The sequence below is a fragment of the Hemicordylus capensis genome, chromosome 12 (assembly GCF_027244095.1).
Source record: "Hemicordylus capensis ecotype Gifberg chromosome 12, rHemCap1.1.pri, whole genome shotgun sequence".
Lineage (NCBI taxonomy): Eukaryota > Metazoa > Chordata > Lepidosauria > Squamata > Cordylidae > Hemicordylus > Hemicordylus capensis.
This window is the reverse complement of record NC_069668.1, coordinates 6,133,063-6,146,987: the sequence shown is the minus strand read 5'-3', so window position 1 is coordinate 6,146,987 and position 13,925 is coordinate 6,133,063. Positions and strand designations below refer to the sequence as shown.

At 50.4% G+C, this 13,925-nt stretch overlaps 1 protein-coding gene across 25 annotated transcripts in view; it reads left to right on the top strand.

The window, feature by feature from the left end:
- LOC128336186 (uncharacterized) overlaps nucleotides 1-13,925 on the top strand; it is a 110,464-nt gene that overhangs the window by 24,520 nt on the left and 72,019 nt on the right. For 24 of the 25 annotated variants that reach the window (XM_053275441.1, XM_053275440.1, XM_053275434.1 and 21 more), the window contains 2 exons: nucleotides 8,602-8,770; nucleotides 11,148-11,291. In XM_053275441.1, coding sequence (XP_053131416.1) covers nucleotides 8,678-8,770; nucleotides 11,148-11,291 — 237 coding nt within the window. In that variant the 5' untranslated portion in view covers nucleotides 8,602-8,677. Of the gene's footprint in view, nucleotides 1-2,163; nucleotides 8,123-8,601; nucleotides 8,771-11,147; nucleotides 11,292-13,925 lie in introns of those variants that run through there. The other variant, XM_053275455.1, reaches the window with a different exon arrangement.

The window sequence follows — 13,925 nt, the reverse complement described above, 5'->3', positions numbered from 1 at the left end:
TCTTGTGCCATGGCAGCCGGGGTGGCACTGCGCAGAGGGTTATGGTTAAAAATAAATAAATAAATAAAAATAAAAATTGACGGGTAGATGCCAAGTCCAAGGTCACCTTGGCTGCTACTCTCTTTCAAGCCAAAAGGGCCATTAAGGATGTGTCTCAGGAGACTGGCACACCTTCAGCCGCTGGCTTGGATCAGGAAGGTTTTTCATCAACCTCTATTTCAGCAGCCACTGTACCTTTTCCACAATTTTTAAAAGATGTTATGTTTGCAGAGTGGGGTGTGCCGGGGGCCACTAAACCTGCCATATCCTCCCCCCCCCCCAAATGTATGCCTTACGTCCTGATATAATGGCTCTTTTGACAGTTCCTGTGGTGGATGGACCTGTGGCCCAGCTGGTCACTGGGGCTCTGGTGAACAAGGAGGGAGATGACCTTCTTAAGACACCAGAGGAAGAGAAAGCGGATCATCTGCTACGTAAGGCTCATGAGGCATCTGCAACTGTCATAAGGGCAGCTGCCACTAATTCTATTTTCGCTAGAGCCTCCATTTTGTGGACTAAGGAGCTTGGTAAGCTGGTACCACAAAATAATTTAAAACTCTGCCAGGGTTTGAATAAGTTAGCCAGATCATCTGCCCTTATGGCGGACTCTGGTTTGGACTGCATACAGCACGCATCTCATGCCATGGCAGCAGGTGTGGCAATCCGCAGAGGTTTGTGGTTGAAAAATTGGAGGGCAGATGCCAAGTCCAAGGTCACCTTGGCGTCTACTCCCTTTCTGGGGGGGAAGTTATTTGGTGAATCCTTGGATCCTATTTTAGTGGACACAAAGGACAAAAAGAAAACTATGCCAGTTGGGCGTGGTAATTCAAGGAGGAATTTCAGGGGAAATAACACCTTCCAGAATTCCTTTCGTTCCTTCAGAACTTTCAATAGACCTGCCAATACAGGGTTTAGAGACAGCTACCAAGGAAGAGATGATCGTGGATCTTCCTTCAGGGCTAACTGGTGTCACCCCTGGAATAACAGGCAGAGGATCGGGAAGAGCATGTGCTGGAGGTTATGTCAACGCACAAAACCGTAAGCAATGACGTGATATCGGTGGGGGGCAGGCTTCTGGAATTTGCAGAAGCCTGGGTGCACAGCACCACGGATCAATGGGTGTTGAGAACAGTAAAGCACGGCTATGTTATAGACCTTGTGGCAACTCCTCCCGATTTTCTTTTCTTAACACCTGTCCCCAAGGTGAGGTCCAGGAGACTGCTGATGGACCAAAGCATCCAACACTTATTAGACATCCATGCAATAGAACTGGTTCCGTTGATGGAATTATGTGTAGGTGTCTTTTCTCTTCTCTTTTTGGTGCAAAAAAAAAAAGACGACTCCTGGTGCGCGATTCTGGATTTGAAAAGATTGAATCAGTTTGTGCAAAAACGCACATTTCGAATGGAGTCTTTAAGGACAATAAAGGCAGCCGTACACCCGGGCAATTACTTGTCCTCGATAGACCTTTCAGAGGCGTACTTACATGTACCGATTCATCCTGCCTCTCGCCAATACCTGAGGTTTGTTTACAATCAGAGACAATTCCAGTACAGGGCTCTACCCTTCGGGTTGTCCTCAGCTCCTCGCGTATTCACCAAACTCATGGTGGCGGTGATAGCTTACATGCGCTTGCGGGGGATCCATGTTTACCCGTATCTGGACGGCTTGCTTGTGAGATCTCTGTCCTGCCATCAAGCCTCCAAGGACATAGCTCAGGACGTCCAGATACTAGAGGATAACAGGTTTGTCATCAACCGTACCAAGAGCCACCTAAACCCATCTTGTGTACTCCAGCATCTGGGAGTTGTTTTCGACATGAGATCGGGCACAGTTTCTCTCCCAACGGACTGACAACAGAAGATTGCCTCACACATCAGGCCATGGCTGTCCAGGAAATGGGGTTCCCTCATGTCTCTGGCTCAACTCATGGGCTCAGTGATCGCCTGCCTAGAATGCACACCCTGGGCCAGGTGGCATTCGAGACCACTTCAATGGTTCTTGCTTCCTTATCAGGAAGCCATTATGGCAAAGAAGCAGATAAAATTTCGCTTACCACGGAAGGTCAGGAATTCTCTCCTTTGGTGGCTGTTGCCGGCGATAGGAAAGTAAATACTTCTGGAAACTCCCCAGAGGATCGTGGTGACGACGGACGCCAGCCTCTCTGGTTGGGGGGCCCACTGCCTGGCACATCATGCTCAGGGGTTGTGGGTTCAGAAGGATTTGGAGAACAATATCAACTGGCTAGAGTAGAAGGCAATTCGATTAGCTCTTCTGCAGTTCCGTGATCTGTTGATAGGGAGACATGTTCTGATAAGGACAGACAACGTGACCGCAAAAGCTCACGTAAATCACCAGGGTGGCACAAGATCAAGGCCCCTCATGCAGGAATACGACTTACTATCCCATGGGTGGAAATTCACCTACACTCTGTGACGGCGGAACATCTGAGCGGCACGGAGAATCTACAAGCGGATTGGCTGAGCCGCCAAACGGTGGATCCAGCAGAGTGGGCCCTGCATCCGGAAGTCTTCAAGGAAATTGTCCACAGGTGGGGTCATCCACAGCTGGACCTCTTCGCGTCACAGGAAAACGCCAAACTACCAAGGTTTTTCGCAAGATATCTAACTCCTCACGCAGAAGAAGTGGATGCTCTCACGTCTCCCTGGCCGCGGGGATTACTTTATGCCTTTCCCCTGACTCCAATCCTGAGCTCCTTCCTAAGAAAGTTCCTATTAGAAGAAGCAGAAGTCGTTTTGATAGCTCCTTATTGGCTGCGAAGACCCTGGTTTTCTGACCTCCTGAGTCTCTCAGTCCAACCGCTGTGGCCTCTTCCCCTAAGGAGAGATCTGCTATCACAAGGACCTCTATGTCATCCGGATCTGGTCTGGCTACGCCTTCACGCATGAAGGTTGAGCGCATTACCCTAGATTCCAAGGGATATTCCCGCCAGGTGCAAGACACTATCATAGCGTCAAGAAGGCCGTCCACTTTGCGCATTTATCAGGTTACCTGATCAGCCTTTTGTTCCTGGGGGCGGAAGCAGGACTTTGTTCCATCCTTGGCGGGGGTTGCAGAGGTGCTGGGGTTCCTTCAAGAAGGTCTTGAGAAATATCTGCATCCCAGCACATTGAGGAGGCAAACTTCAGCCTTGTCCTCAGTCCTGGATTTAGCGGTGCCTGGTTCACCTTCCTTGCACCCTCATATTAGACGTTTTCTAAGGGGAGCGAGCAACTTGGCTCTGCCTCCCGTACATAGGTTTCCCTCCTGGGATTCGAATTTAGTTTTAAATGCTCTTACTAAGGCTCCGTTCGAGCCTCTTCGTTCAGCTCCCTTGAGAATTTTATCCTTTAAAGTATTGTTCCTTGTGGCCATCACTTCGGCACGAAGGGTTTCTGAACTAGCTGCCCTCTCTGTGAGCGATGAGCTATGCATTTTTCAAAAGGAGTGTGTTGTTTTTGAAGTTGGATCCCACCTTCTTACCCAAGGTTAATTCCATCTTTCATAGGAGCCAAGATTTAGTATTGCCCTCCTTCTGTCCTAGTCCTGCTCACCCTAAGGAGCATGCTTGGCATACTCTGTATGTGCGTAGGGCACTTAGATTGTATATGAAAAGATCCAAAATCTTTAGAAAGATGGATTCCCTTTTTGTTTCCTTTCAGCCATCTTCCCTAGGGACCAAGGCGTACAAGGTTTTCGTGGGTCGATGGATCAGAGCTGCCATATCGTTGGCTTATGAGTCTTCACCTACCTGTTCCTCGTGACATTTCTGCCCATTCCACTCACAGAGCCAGCACTTCTGCGGCCTTTTCAGCTCATGCCCCCTTGGAAGAAATTTGCAAGGCGGCAACTTGGGCATCAGTGTCTCCCTTCATTAGGCATTACAAGATCCCGTCTTTTCACGCTGCTCAAGCAGCAATAGGAAGGACGGTATTGCAACAGGTTGTCTAATCATTCGCTCCCGCCCTTGGGATTGCTTTGGTACGTCCCGTCACGTTAGGATGCCCTCCCCATACCAAGGAAAAAGAAACATTGGTAGACTTACCGTGAAGGGTTCTTTTTCTGGGTATGGGGAGGGCATCCGGCCCACCCGCGAATGTTTACGATGGATATGCAGGGAGGTGGGGCGACTCCCAGGGTTGCTTAGTTCTTTGCTGTCACTGTTTACTGTACAACTTCATCCCTTGTGGACTATTTTTTCTCTCCTTGCTCTCTGTATTTTCTGTGCTCAACAGTCCTGGAACTGGGGGTGAGTGACAGCTGTCTGGATACATAGGATTGACCTGAATTTTGATTGGTCCTGTCTCGGAGCATGCAGAGCTTGATAACCCATCACGTTAGGATGCCCATCCCATACCCAGAAAAAGAACCCTTCACGGTAAGTCTACCAATGTTTCTATCACTACTGCCATATGACGGCGCCAAGTTGTTTGGAGACTCGGCACTGAAGGACGTGTTAGTAGAGTCAAAAGACAAAAAGAGATCCATGCCAACCGCCACTAAGAAAGCAGACAGGCCACCATTTAGGAGAAGCTCCCAGCCCTTTCGAGCCTTCCGCCCCTCCTTTAGGGGGCGGGACAGAGACTTCCGAAGTACCAGAGGAGCATGGTCCCGTCAGTGGTTTAACCCCAAGGGTTACAACAACAGGGCAACCAGCAGCCAAGGAAAGCAGCAGGGGAAGCAACAATTATGACTTGGCGGGTCCCAGCCTGGGGGGCCGCTTATCCAAGTTTTTCCCCGTGTGGTCCCAAACAGTATCGGACGAATGGGTCCTAAATCTGATCAAATTCGGGTACAGAATAGAATTGGACTCCCTTCCTCGACCGCGTTTTCTACCCACACCCCGCTCTCGCTGTTCTACCAAAGATGCAGAAGTTACAGCTGCCATCAAGCATCTTCTGGATATAGGAGCCATAGAGAGAGTTCCAAACGGCCAGGAAGGGAAGGGAGTCTACTCCATTCTGTTCACCGTTCCCAAAAAGGACAGCTCCCGAAGAGCGGTCCTCAACCTGAAACATCCGAACAGGTACGTGAGAGCAAGAAGATTCCGAATGGAGTCCCTCCACTCAATTCTGGAGTCTCTACAACTAAATGACCTGCTCTCTTCTATAGACTTGAAAGAAGCATATTTGCACATGCCCATACACCCAGAGCGCAGGCGCTTCCTCCGCTTCAAATACGGGGGAAACGAATTTCAATACAAGGCTCTTCCATTCGGACTGTCATCAGCCCCAAGAGTCTTTACCAAGGTCCTAGCACCCATCCTAGCCCATCTACGTCTTCGGGGGGTGCATGTCTTTGGATACCTGGACGACCTTCTTTTAAAATCCAGCTCCACAGAATCCGCAAAGACCGACCTGGAGACGACACTTTACACCCTGGAACATCATGGGTTTATGATCAACAGACCCAAGAGTCAGCTGATACCAACCCACAGGATTCAACACCTGGGGGTCGTCATAGACACCATAAAGGGTCGAATCTACCTTCCAGAAGACAGGATTCACACCCTAATGGCAGAATCTTGTCTGGCCTTCCTGTCATGGAAGTATCCTCTGCTGTCACTAGCTCGACTGTTAGGCCTGATGGTCTCAACCCTGGAGGCAGTCCAGTGGGCGAGGTTCCACCTCAGAGGCCTGCAGTGGTTCCTCCTCTCCTTCCAGAGTTACATCTCCAGGAAGCGAAACATCATGGTGCATCTCCCCTCCAAGGTCAGGATGTCTCTGCAGTGGTGGTGCTGCGCCCAGAACTTAGCCCACGGGAAGCGCTTCACAGAGTTTCCGAAGCTGATAGTAATGACAGATGCCAGCAACAGGGGCTGGGGGGCCACTGCCTCCAGTATTCTGTCCAGGGGAAGTGGAACAAGGAGGAAAAACTGCATTCCATAAATTGGCTGGAACTCAGAGCCATAAGGCTTGCCTTGCTTCAGATGTCTTTCCTGGTCAAAGGGAACGACATTCTGATCAAGACGGACAACACCACTGTGAAAGCACACATCAGCCGGGAAGGAGGAACACGATCCAGATCCCTGTACCAAGAGTTGGTCATCCTACTATCATGGGCAGAGTGTCACCTGAATTTGATATCGGCACATCACGTGAAAGGAGATCTGAATTCCATTGCGGACTGGCTCAGCAGGGAGGACCTCCTACCGGGAGAATGGTCACTGAACCACGAAACTTTCAGTCAGTTGGTACTCAGGTGGGGCACCCCGGAGGTGGACCTCTTTGCGACCCCCCTCAACGCAAAAAGAGAAAAATTCTTCACCAGATTTTACTGCCCAGCAGCAGCGGGGACAGATGCCCTATCCTGCCAGTGGCCCAGGGCGCGTGCTATATGCGTTCCCTCCAATCCCGCTCATAACAAGGGTGCTAAGATGCATCAAGACTAAAAAAGCAGAGGTCATATTGGTGGCTCCCTTTTGGCCAAGAAGACCGTGGTTCGCGGATCTGGTATCTCTAGCAACCGACAGGCCATGGCATCTTCCAGTGACACCAGACCTCCTCCTGCAGGGACCGATCCAGCACCCCAACCCAGCTTGGTTCCAGCTAGCCGCCTGGAGGCTGAGCGGCAACTGCTAACTGCACAGGGAATTTCTCAGAAGGTTGCTGGCACCATCCTGGCCTCCCGGCGCCCTTCTACTAATAAGATTTACCAGTATACCTGGAGGATGTTTCTGCGATGGTCCCACAGACACGGAATTCCCAGAGGTCAGGCAACGTTGTCCCACCTCCTCCAATTTTTACAGGACGGGCTGGATAAGGGTTTAAAACCGAATACTCTGAAGAGGCAGGCGGCTTCCTTACTCCCTATGATCTCAAGGGTCGAGACGGCGGTCTCTTCATTTCAACCCTTACTAAAGAGGTTTCTGAGGGGAGCAACATTACTATCGCCACCAGTAGTCCACCGATTCCCATCATGGGACCTTCACCTTGTCCTGAAGGCATTGCAACAGGCACCTTTCGAACCTGTCAAGTTGATTGCACTCCGACTTCTCTCAATGAAACTTGCCTTCCTGGTGGCGATTACTTCAGCCAGATGCGTGTCTGAATTGAGGGCCTTGTCGGTGCATAAATCATATTGCATCTTTACACAGGACTCAGTGCGACTCATCCCGGACCCGTTCATGCTCCTGAAAGTGCTCTCTAATTTTCATGTAGCACAAGACGTCTTTCTCCCATCATTTTGCCCCCATCCAGTGCACCCTCGTGAGAAGCTATGGCATAAGCTGGACGTGCGACGGTGCTTAAGGCAATACATTAAACGGACTGCCGGATTTCGTAAAGCTGACTCCCTGTTCATATCTTAGCGGTATCTCCCAGGACAATAGCCAGGTGGATTAGGGCATGTATATCACTGGCTTACGAAACTCAGAAAGCACGTCCGCCGGATAACATCTGGGCCCACTCTACCAGATCCACAGCTACTTCAGCGGCATTCGCCACTAACGCTCCCATTCATGAAATCTGTAAGGCAGCAGTGTGGAAGAATCCTTCCACTTTTGTAAAACATTATGAACTCTACCTGTATGCCTCCGCCCTACCGGCGTTTGGGAGACGGGTCCTGCAGAGGGTGCTTCCCCAGGAGTAGAGCAGCCGGTGGGTTCCCTCCCGGAGATGTACTGCTTTGGTATGTCCCAATGAGATGCCTTGATAGCAGCAACCGAGAACGGAGCATTGGTTACTCACCGTGAAGGCTTCTTCTGGTTGCTGCTGTCAAGGCATCTCAGCCCACCCATTGGTCTTCCTTTTTAACTTCCTTAGTTCCGCTGCTCTTCTCCATGGGAACAACTATATTTTTCACTGGGTAATTAGGAAATAGTCAGTACTGTCAGGGATTATGCCACGACAGTTTTCTTCTGTGGGTTATCTATATTCTCTGGTGTTGTGCAGTTTAATCTGTGTTATGAGTCTTCTCTGTCATCTCTCGGCCTATAAGAACTGGGGCGGGATTATCCCCATCAGGGCTATATAGGACTGTTTTTTCTAAGTAGAATTTGCATAGTCCTGCCCAGGAGCACGTGACGAGGATAACCCAGTTGAGATGCCTTGACAGCAGCAACCAGAAGAAGCCTTCACGCTGAGTAACCAATGCTCCGTTTTTTGCTTCTTTTAGACACAAATGATGAAGGCAGCTCTGTGAGCATTTGTGGGGGGGCGGGGGCTGGCCGGCCAGCCAGTGAGTATTGTGATTTTATTTGAAAGTCTGTATTACACAATGCAAGCCACCTAATGGGGAATGACTTGATTAGCAAACCAGAGGTTGCCGGTTCAGATCCCTGCTGGTACCTATATCGGACAACAGTGATCTAGGAAGATGCTGAAAGGTATCATCTCATACTGCTCGGGAGATGGCAATGGTCAATCCCTCCTGCATTCTAACAAAAAGAGCCAGAGGGCTCTGTGGTCTCCAGGAGTCTTCACCGACTCGACGGCACACTTTCCCTTTCCATTGCAGCTGCCAAAATAGAGAAATTAACTTGAGCGCTAAAGTACTTTTACTTATGTCTTGTTCTCACTGCCACGTACCAGATAATACCGGCTTTCTCATTCCTTCTACCAGAAATACGGCAGGACCCCCTGCATGTGTCCTTTTGCTATGGATGAGCAGACGATTTTAGAGACCAGCAAGACCTTGAATGTCTTGTACGTTTTCAGCGGGGCCTATGAACCCTACCTTATCTACTGGCTCTTTGCTCTGCAAATGGCATTTCAGCCGGCGACACCAAGAGGTAACTCATTTGTAGCTAGAAGTGATGTACCTGAATTGTTTTGGGCAGCCACGGGGACCAGGGGTGGAGAGCGGTAGCTTTAAGAAGGAAGCACAAAGGTCCTACCTGCTCCTCCTCCGCAACTGCGCCACTGTTCCAGTCACGGCACTGTCCTTCCCCAAAGGCCATGCATGGCTGTGTCGCAGCAGTGGCCATTTGCGTAGACGGCGACACCATGCTGACCATGCAAATGGCGACCGCGCATGTGTGGCAGCTGTGTGTGGCACAGCTGCGCACGGCCTTTTGGGAAGGACAGCGCCCCGATCGGAACAGCGGCAGAGCAGTGGAGGAGCAGGTAAGGACCTGCGTGCCTCATTCGTAAAGCTACTGCCCCCCACTGTTGGAAGTGAAGGACTCTGCGCTGTCTCGTGCCTCAGTAACAGAGGGGGACAGACTAGTGAGTCAGAGGGCTAGAGGGGTCAAGACATTGGTCATTCCTCCTTTCTACTGCTCTGACACTATCCCTTTTGGTATGTAGATTGCTACTCTCAGGGACTGCCTGCCTGCCTGCTCTCTTCCTCTTCCTCTTCTTCTCCCTTGCAACACACACACTCTCCTCTCTCCCTGCACCATGTGTGCAGAGATGCAGAAACCATCCCTCTGCTTCCAGCTAGCTAGCTAGATTAGAGATCCTCTCTCTCCACTTTCCTATCTAGAATGGAGTTCTCCAATAAAGACTCCTTATATTGATTTGAAACTGTGAACTGGCTCCAAGTTTCTTTTACTCTCAGCAAACACGCATGCCTGGGCAGGCTCCACCGTGTTGTGCCTCTGTACACTCTGCTGTAATAGAAGAGTATCTCTTACCAGAGAGAATTCCCAACACCCAACACCGCCGAAATGTTTCAGATGCAGCCACCCAAATAATTTATCCTCACAACCCTGTGAGGTAGGCCAGGCCTAGAGCTAAGTGACTGAGAGTGAGGGAGGTAGAGCCTATCGACATGACTGCGTCTTCTGCCATTGTTGTTGTTGTTGTTGTTAATGTTATTTGATGATGATGGTGATAATATAAAGATAAAGTATTAAGTTATAATACCTAATGTATTAAGTTTAATCAAGGTAAGTTGTAAATATGATTTATTCCCCCCCCCCCATTTTAGCTGAACACCCATATGAATTAGCTATGTACCTGCATTCCTTACATCAGAACCTGTTCCCAACCTGGGCAAGAATCTTTGCAATGGCTGAGTCGGTGATGAGTCTCCTGGAGGGAGAAGATCCGGAAATCTTTGCTCACCTTCAGCAGGCTTTCCAAAAAAATATCAGCATTGACCCCAAAGTACATGTCTGTTGATAGGAATCCTTGAAGAATTGTCTGGGGGTGGGGTGTGTGTGTGTGGGGTGGGGCAGGGGTTGCACAGGATTCTTCAGGACTGGTGACCAGGCTGATAGCGATGGTAACAGTAGCAACTTCAGAGTTTGGGAGAGCTATGTTAAAATTGTGTAAAAAAAAAATAATACAACCGGGGGGGGGGATCCTACCAAAAAGTATGTAAATAATTTTAAAAATGACTTTAAATTATGCCTTAAAACAGTGACCTTCAGTATTTTTCAAGTGGGAGCTCTTCTGGCAAAAAACCATTCCATGTGAGAGCCACATCCCACTGTGCTGATGACCGCGACACAGTACTGCAGAGTAGCCCTTTTCTCAGTACTGCGAGGTTCCTATAAGAGAGACAATAAGGTCATTCACACAATCAAAAACTGTGTTCTACCCAGGTTTGGGAGCTGTGTGTGCTCCCAGTTTTCAGTTGTGTAGAAGCCAGGTAGGAGGAGGAGCTGGGTAGAAGTGAAGGTGTGGAAGCCAGGTAGGAGGAGAAGATTTTCCTCCTACCTAGCTTCTACACCATCACTTCTACCCAGGTTTCCTTCCTATCTTGCTTCCACACAACCGAAAACTAGGAGCACACACAGCTCCCAAACCCGAGCAGGATACAGTTTTTGATTGTGTGAATGACCTCAGAGTCTTTTCTCAAGAACTCTAGGAGGAAAGCTTCTAGATTTCTGTGCACGCCTTCCAAGATGGTGCAGGGGCTCCAGAGGCCTCCGTTTCCCATAAAGGAGTCCCTTCCCCTCATGTGGTGCAGACGGCGGCACTGCATGATGGGAATGGTCCCCTCTGCATGGTTCCAGGGGACCCTGCAGAGTATTGAGCTCTGGCCAAAGCTTAACACAGGCCCAATAAACAGGTAGTCAGGGACCCACAATTAGGGTTGTTTGGGACTACCACTGGCCCCTACAATGCATACCACTGGCATCCAATAACTGGGCTGCTATAGAAAATGCTCCCTCAAGTTAGAAAGCTTCAGCCATCGATACTCTCTTTCCTCTTTAGGATTTCTTGGTGGAGTTGATGCTTCAGGAAAGAGAGAGCTCTCAAGAAGCCACTGCATTTGACAACGGATTCCAGAGGCACCAAAGCCTGGCCAAGGAGTTTCTGGCGAGCCCAGTCATTTTCCTCAGGAAGTGGATGGGAGAGGTAAAAAGGCCTGTAATTACTCTTGATCCCATCAATGGAAAGATGCCACACCTTGTGTTTTTGCTTAGCCGCCATTTGCAGCTGAAAACATGACTGGCGTGAGACAAAAATGCACTCCCAAATCCTAACTACCACCACCGCTAGATTTTAGCCTTGGTGTTTTGTGGAGAAATTCCTGATCGCCTGCTGGTGGGCTTCCTGGCTGTTCCTGAAATGCATCTGCTGTAGCAGCTGAGAGCCACAAGGGGGTGCCCCAGTAGCTGCCCAGCATCAAACGGATACTCCTCCAGCAAGTGGGTTCCAACCTCCCTTCTTTGGGGAGACTTTGGGGGCATGTAACATGCCCTAGGGCCGCAATTCCCTAGCTGTGTGCTGTGTGGAATAACTTAAACCATTAAAGGCTGCTATGAACCTCAGTACTGGCCGGAGTGGAGGTTGCCTGCCGTCTCTCTGTAGGATTTGCTGTTCTGGCTATCAGCCGCTGCTGCTGTGTCTTTGCCTCGGGAATGGTTGAGTCCCAGAGCATGGTCTAAGGGCACACGATACAGCCACCTTGCGGAAAGTAAGCAGGTCTTGGTGTGGTCATTGCCTGGATGGGAGACCCACGTGTGTCCCCTTTGGGGATGGGGCTAGCTCAGTGGGAAAGCATCTGCTTGGCATGGAGAAGGGTCCCAAGGTTCCGTTCCTGGCAGCATCTCCAGGTAGGGCTGGGAAAGACCTCTGTCTGAAAACCTGGAGAGATGCTGCAGTCAGGGTTGATGATGATGATGATGATGATGATAAATAATAATAATAATAATTCAGTTTCTATACTGCCCTTCCAAAAATGGCTCAGGGTGGTTTACACAGAGAAATAACAAATAAATAAGATGGCTTCCTGTCCCCAAAGGGCTCACAATCAAAAAAGAAACATAAGATCGACACCAGCAACAGCCACTGGAGGTACTGTGCTGGGGGTGGATAGGGCCAGTTCCTCTCCCCCTGCTCAATAAAGAGAATCACCACATTAAAAGGTGCCACTTTGCCAAAGTTAGCAGGGGTAACTAGACGGACCATTAGTCTGACTCCATATGACTTCATATATTCAAGACTCAGCAGTCTCTGGCATTCCTCTCTCCCTTTGGGGAGGGCCATCACTCAGTGGTAGAGCATCTGCTTAGCATGCAGAAAGTCCCAGGTTCAACCCCTGGCAGCATCTCCAGGTAGGGCTGGGAAAGACTCCTGCCTGAAACCTTGGAGAAGCCACTGCCAGTCAGTGTTGACAATACTGAGCTAGATGGACCAAGGGTCGGACCCAGTATAAGGCAGCTTCCTGCGTTCCTTTGTAATGACTGAATGATCCAGATACTCCCAAAACAGGGATGGAGAGGAGAGGAGAGCTGGTCTGGTGGTAGCAAGCATGATTTGTCCCCTTAAGCTAAGCGGGGTCTGCTCTGGTTGCATATGAAAGGGAGACTAGAAGTGTGAGCATTGTAAGATATTCCCCTCAGGGGATGGAGCTGCTCCGGGAAGAGCATCTAGGTTCTCGGTTGATGTTGCCAGGGTCACCTCTGGGTTATCCTTTCCCACTAGGTCCTAGGCAGGACAGATTTGATTTGCCAAAAGAGATTTGGCCACGCCTCCTTGGTGCTAGGGAGATAACCCCGCCCAGTTCTTTCTGTCCTCGCTCAGCTCCAGGCAGACGCTTTTACTTCAGCTCCGCTTTTTTCAGCTCCAATTTCTCTCTTGTCTTGGTCCCGGTCCTGAGTTTTCCCCTCGGTCCTGAGTTTTCCCCTCACTCAACCCTTTGTCTATCTCGTTACCAAAAAAAAGGGGGGGGGGAAGCCATTATTGTCTCGTTCTCCCCGCTGTTACTCCCCTCCCCCCCGCTCCCTCTTGTATGGAGCTTGTTCGCAGGGGATTAATTGTATTAGTGCCACGCGGACCCCGCCAAGAGCCGTTCGGTCCAGGCACTTCCAAGCCGCTTGGGTTAATCTGCCCTGAGGGGAACCCTTCGCCCATTCAGAGGGCTGTTCGGCTGCCAGTTGCAGCACGCCCGGCCTCAACAGCAGTAGCGCACCCGGCCTTAACGGCACCAGCGCTCTCGGCACCAAGCCGCTTGTTCCTCCCTCCAGTGGCCCCAGCAGCAGCAGCACCCTCCAATCTAGCCACAGCGACTTCAAAAACGGCCACGCTGCCCGCGCCGGTGACAGCCGCCTCAGAGCCGCCCGCGCCACACGCCTCTCGGCCCACCACCGTTCTCCCGCCTTCGGGCCGCAAGATACGTGCCTCGGTGGCCAGACATGCATCTCAAACGTTTTCCGTGGAAAATTGCTCGCCTTTTTCGAAGTTACCCTGCGCAAATCCGCTCCCTACTTCGCAGGAGATCAGACAAATTTCTTTGCTGCACGAGCGTGAGAGGGCAGCAGAGAAGGCAAAAATGGTGCGAAAGGAGGGAGCGGCGTCCATTTTAGAGCTTTCCAGCCAGCACTCGGCAGAAGCCTTGTGTGTGGAAACCTAACAGGGAGGTACCGGGGGTGCCTCTGGACTCTGTGAACGGGACTTTGGGACAAGCCAGCACTTCGGGAACTGGTGTTTCCTTGGCTACCAACCCTATTATAGCCATGCCCAAGTCAGTGCCCCCCGAATGGCAGG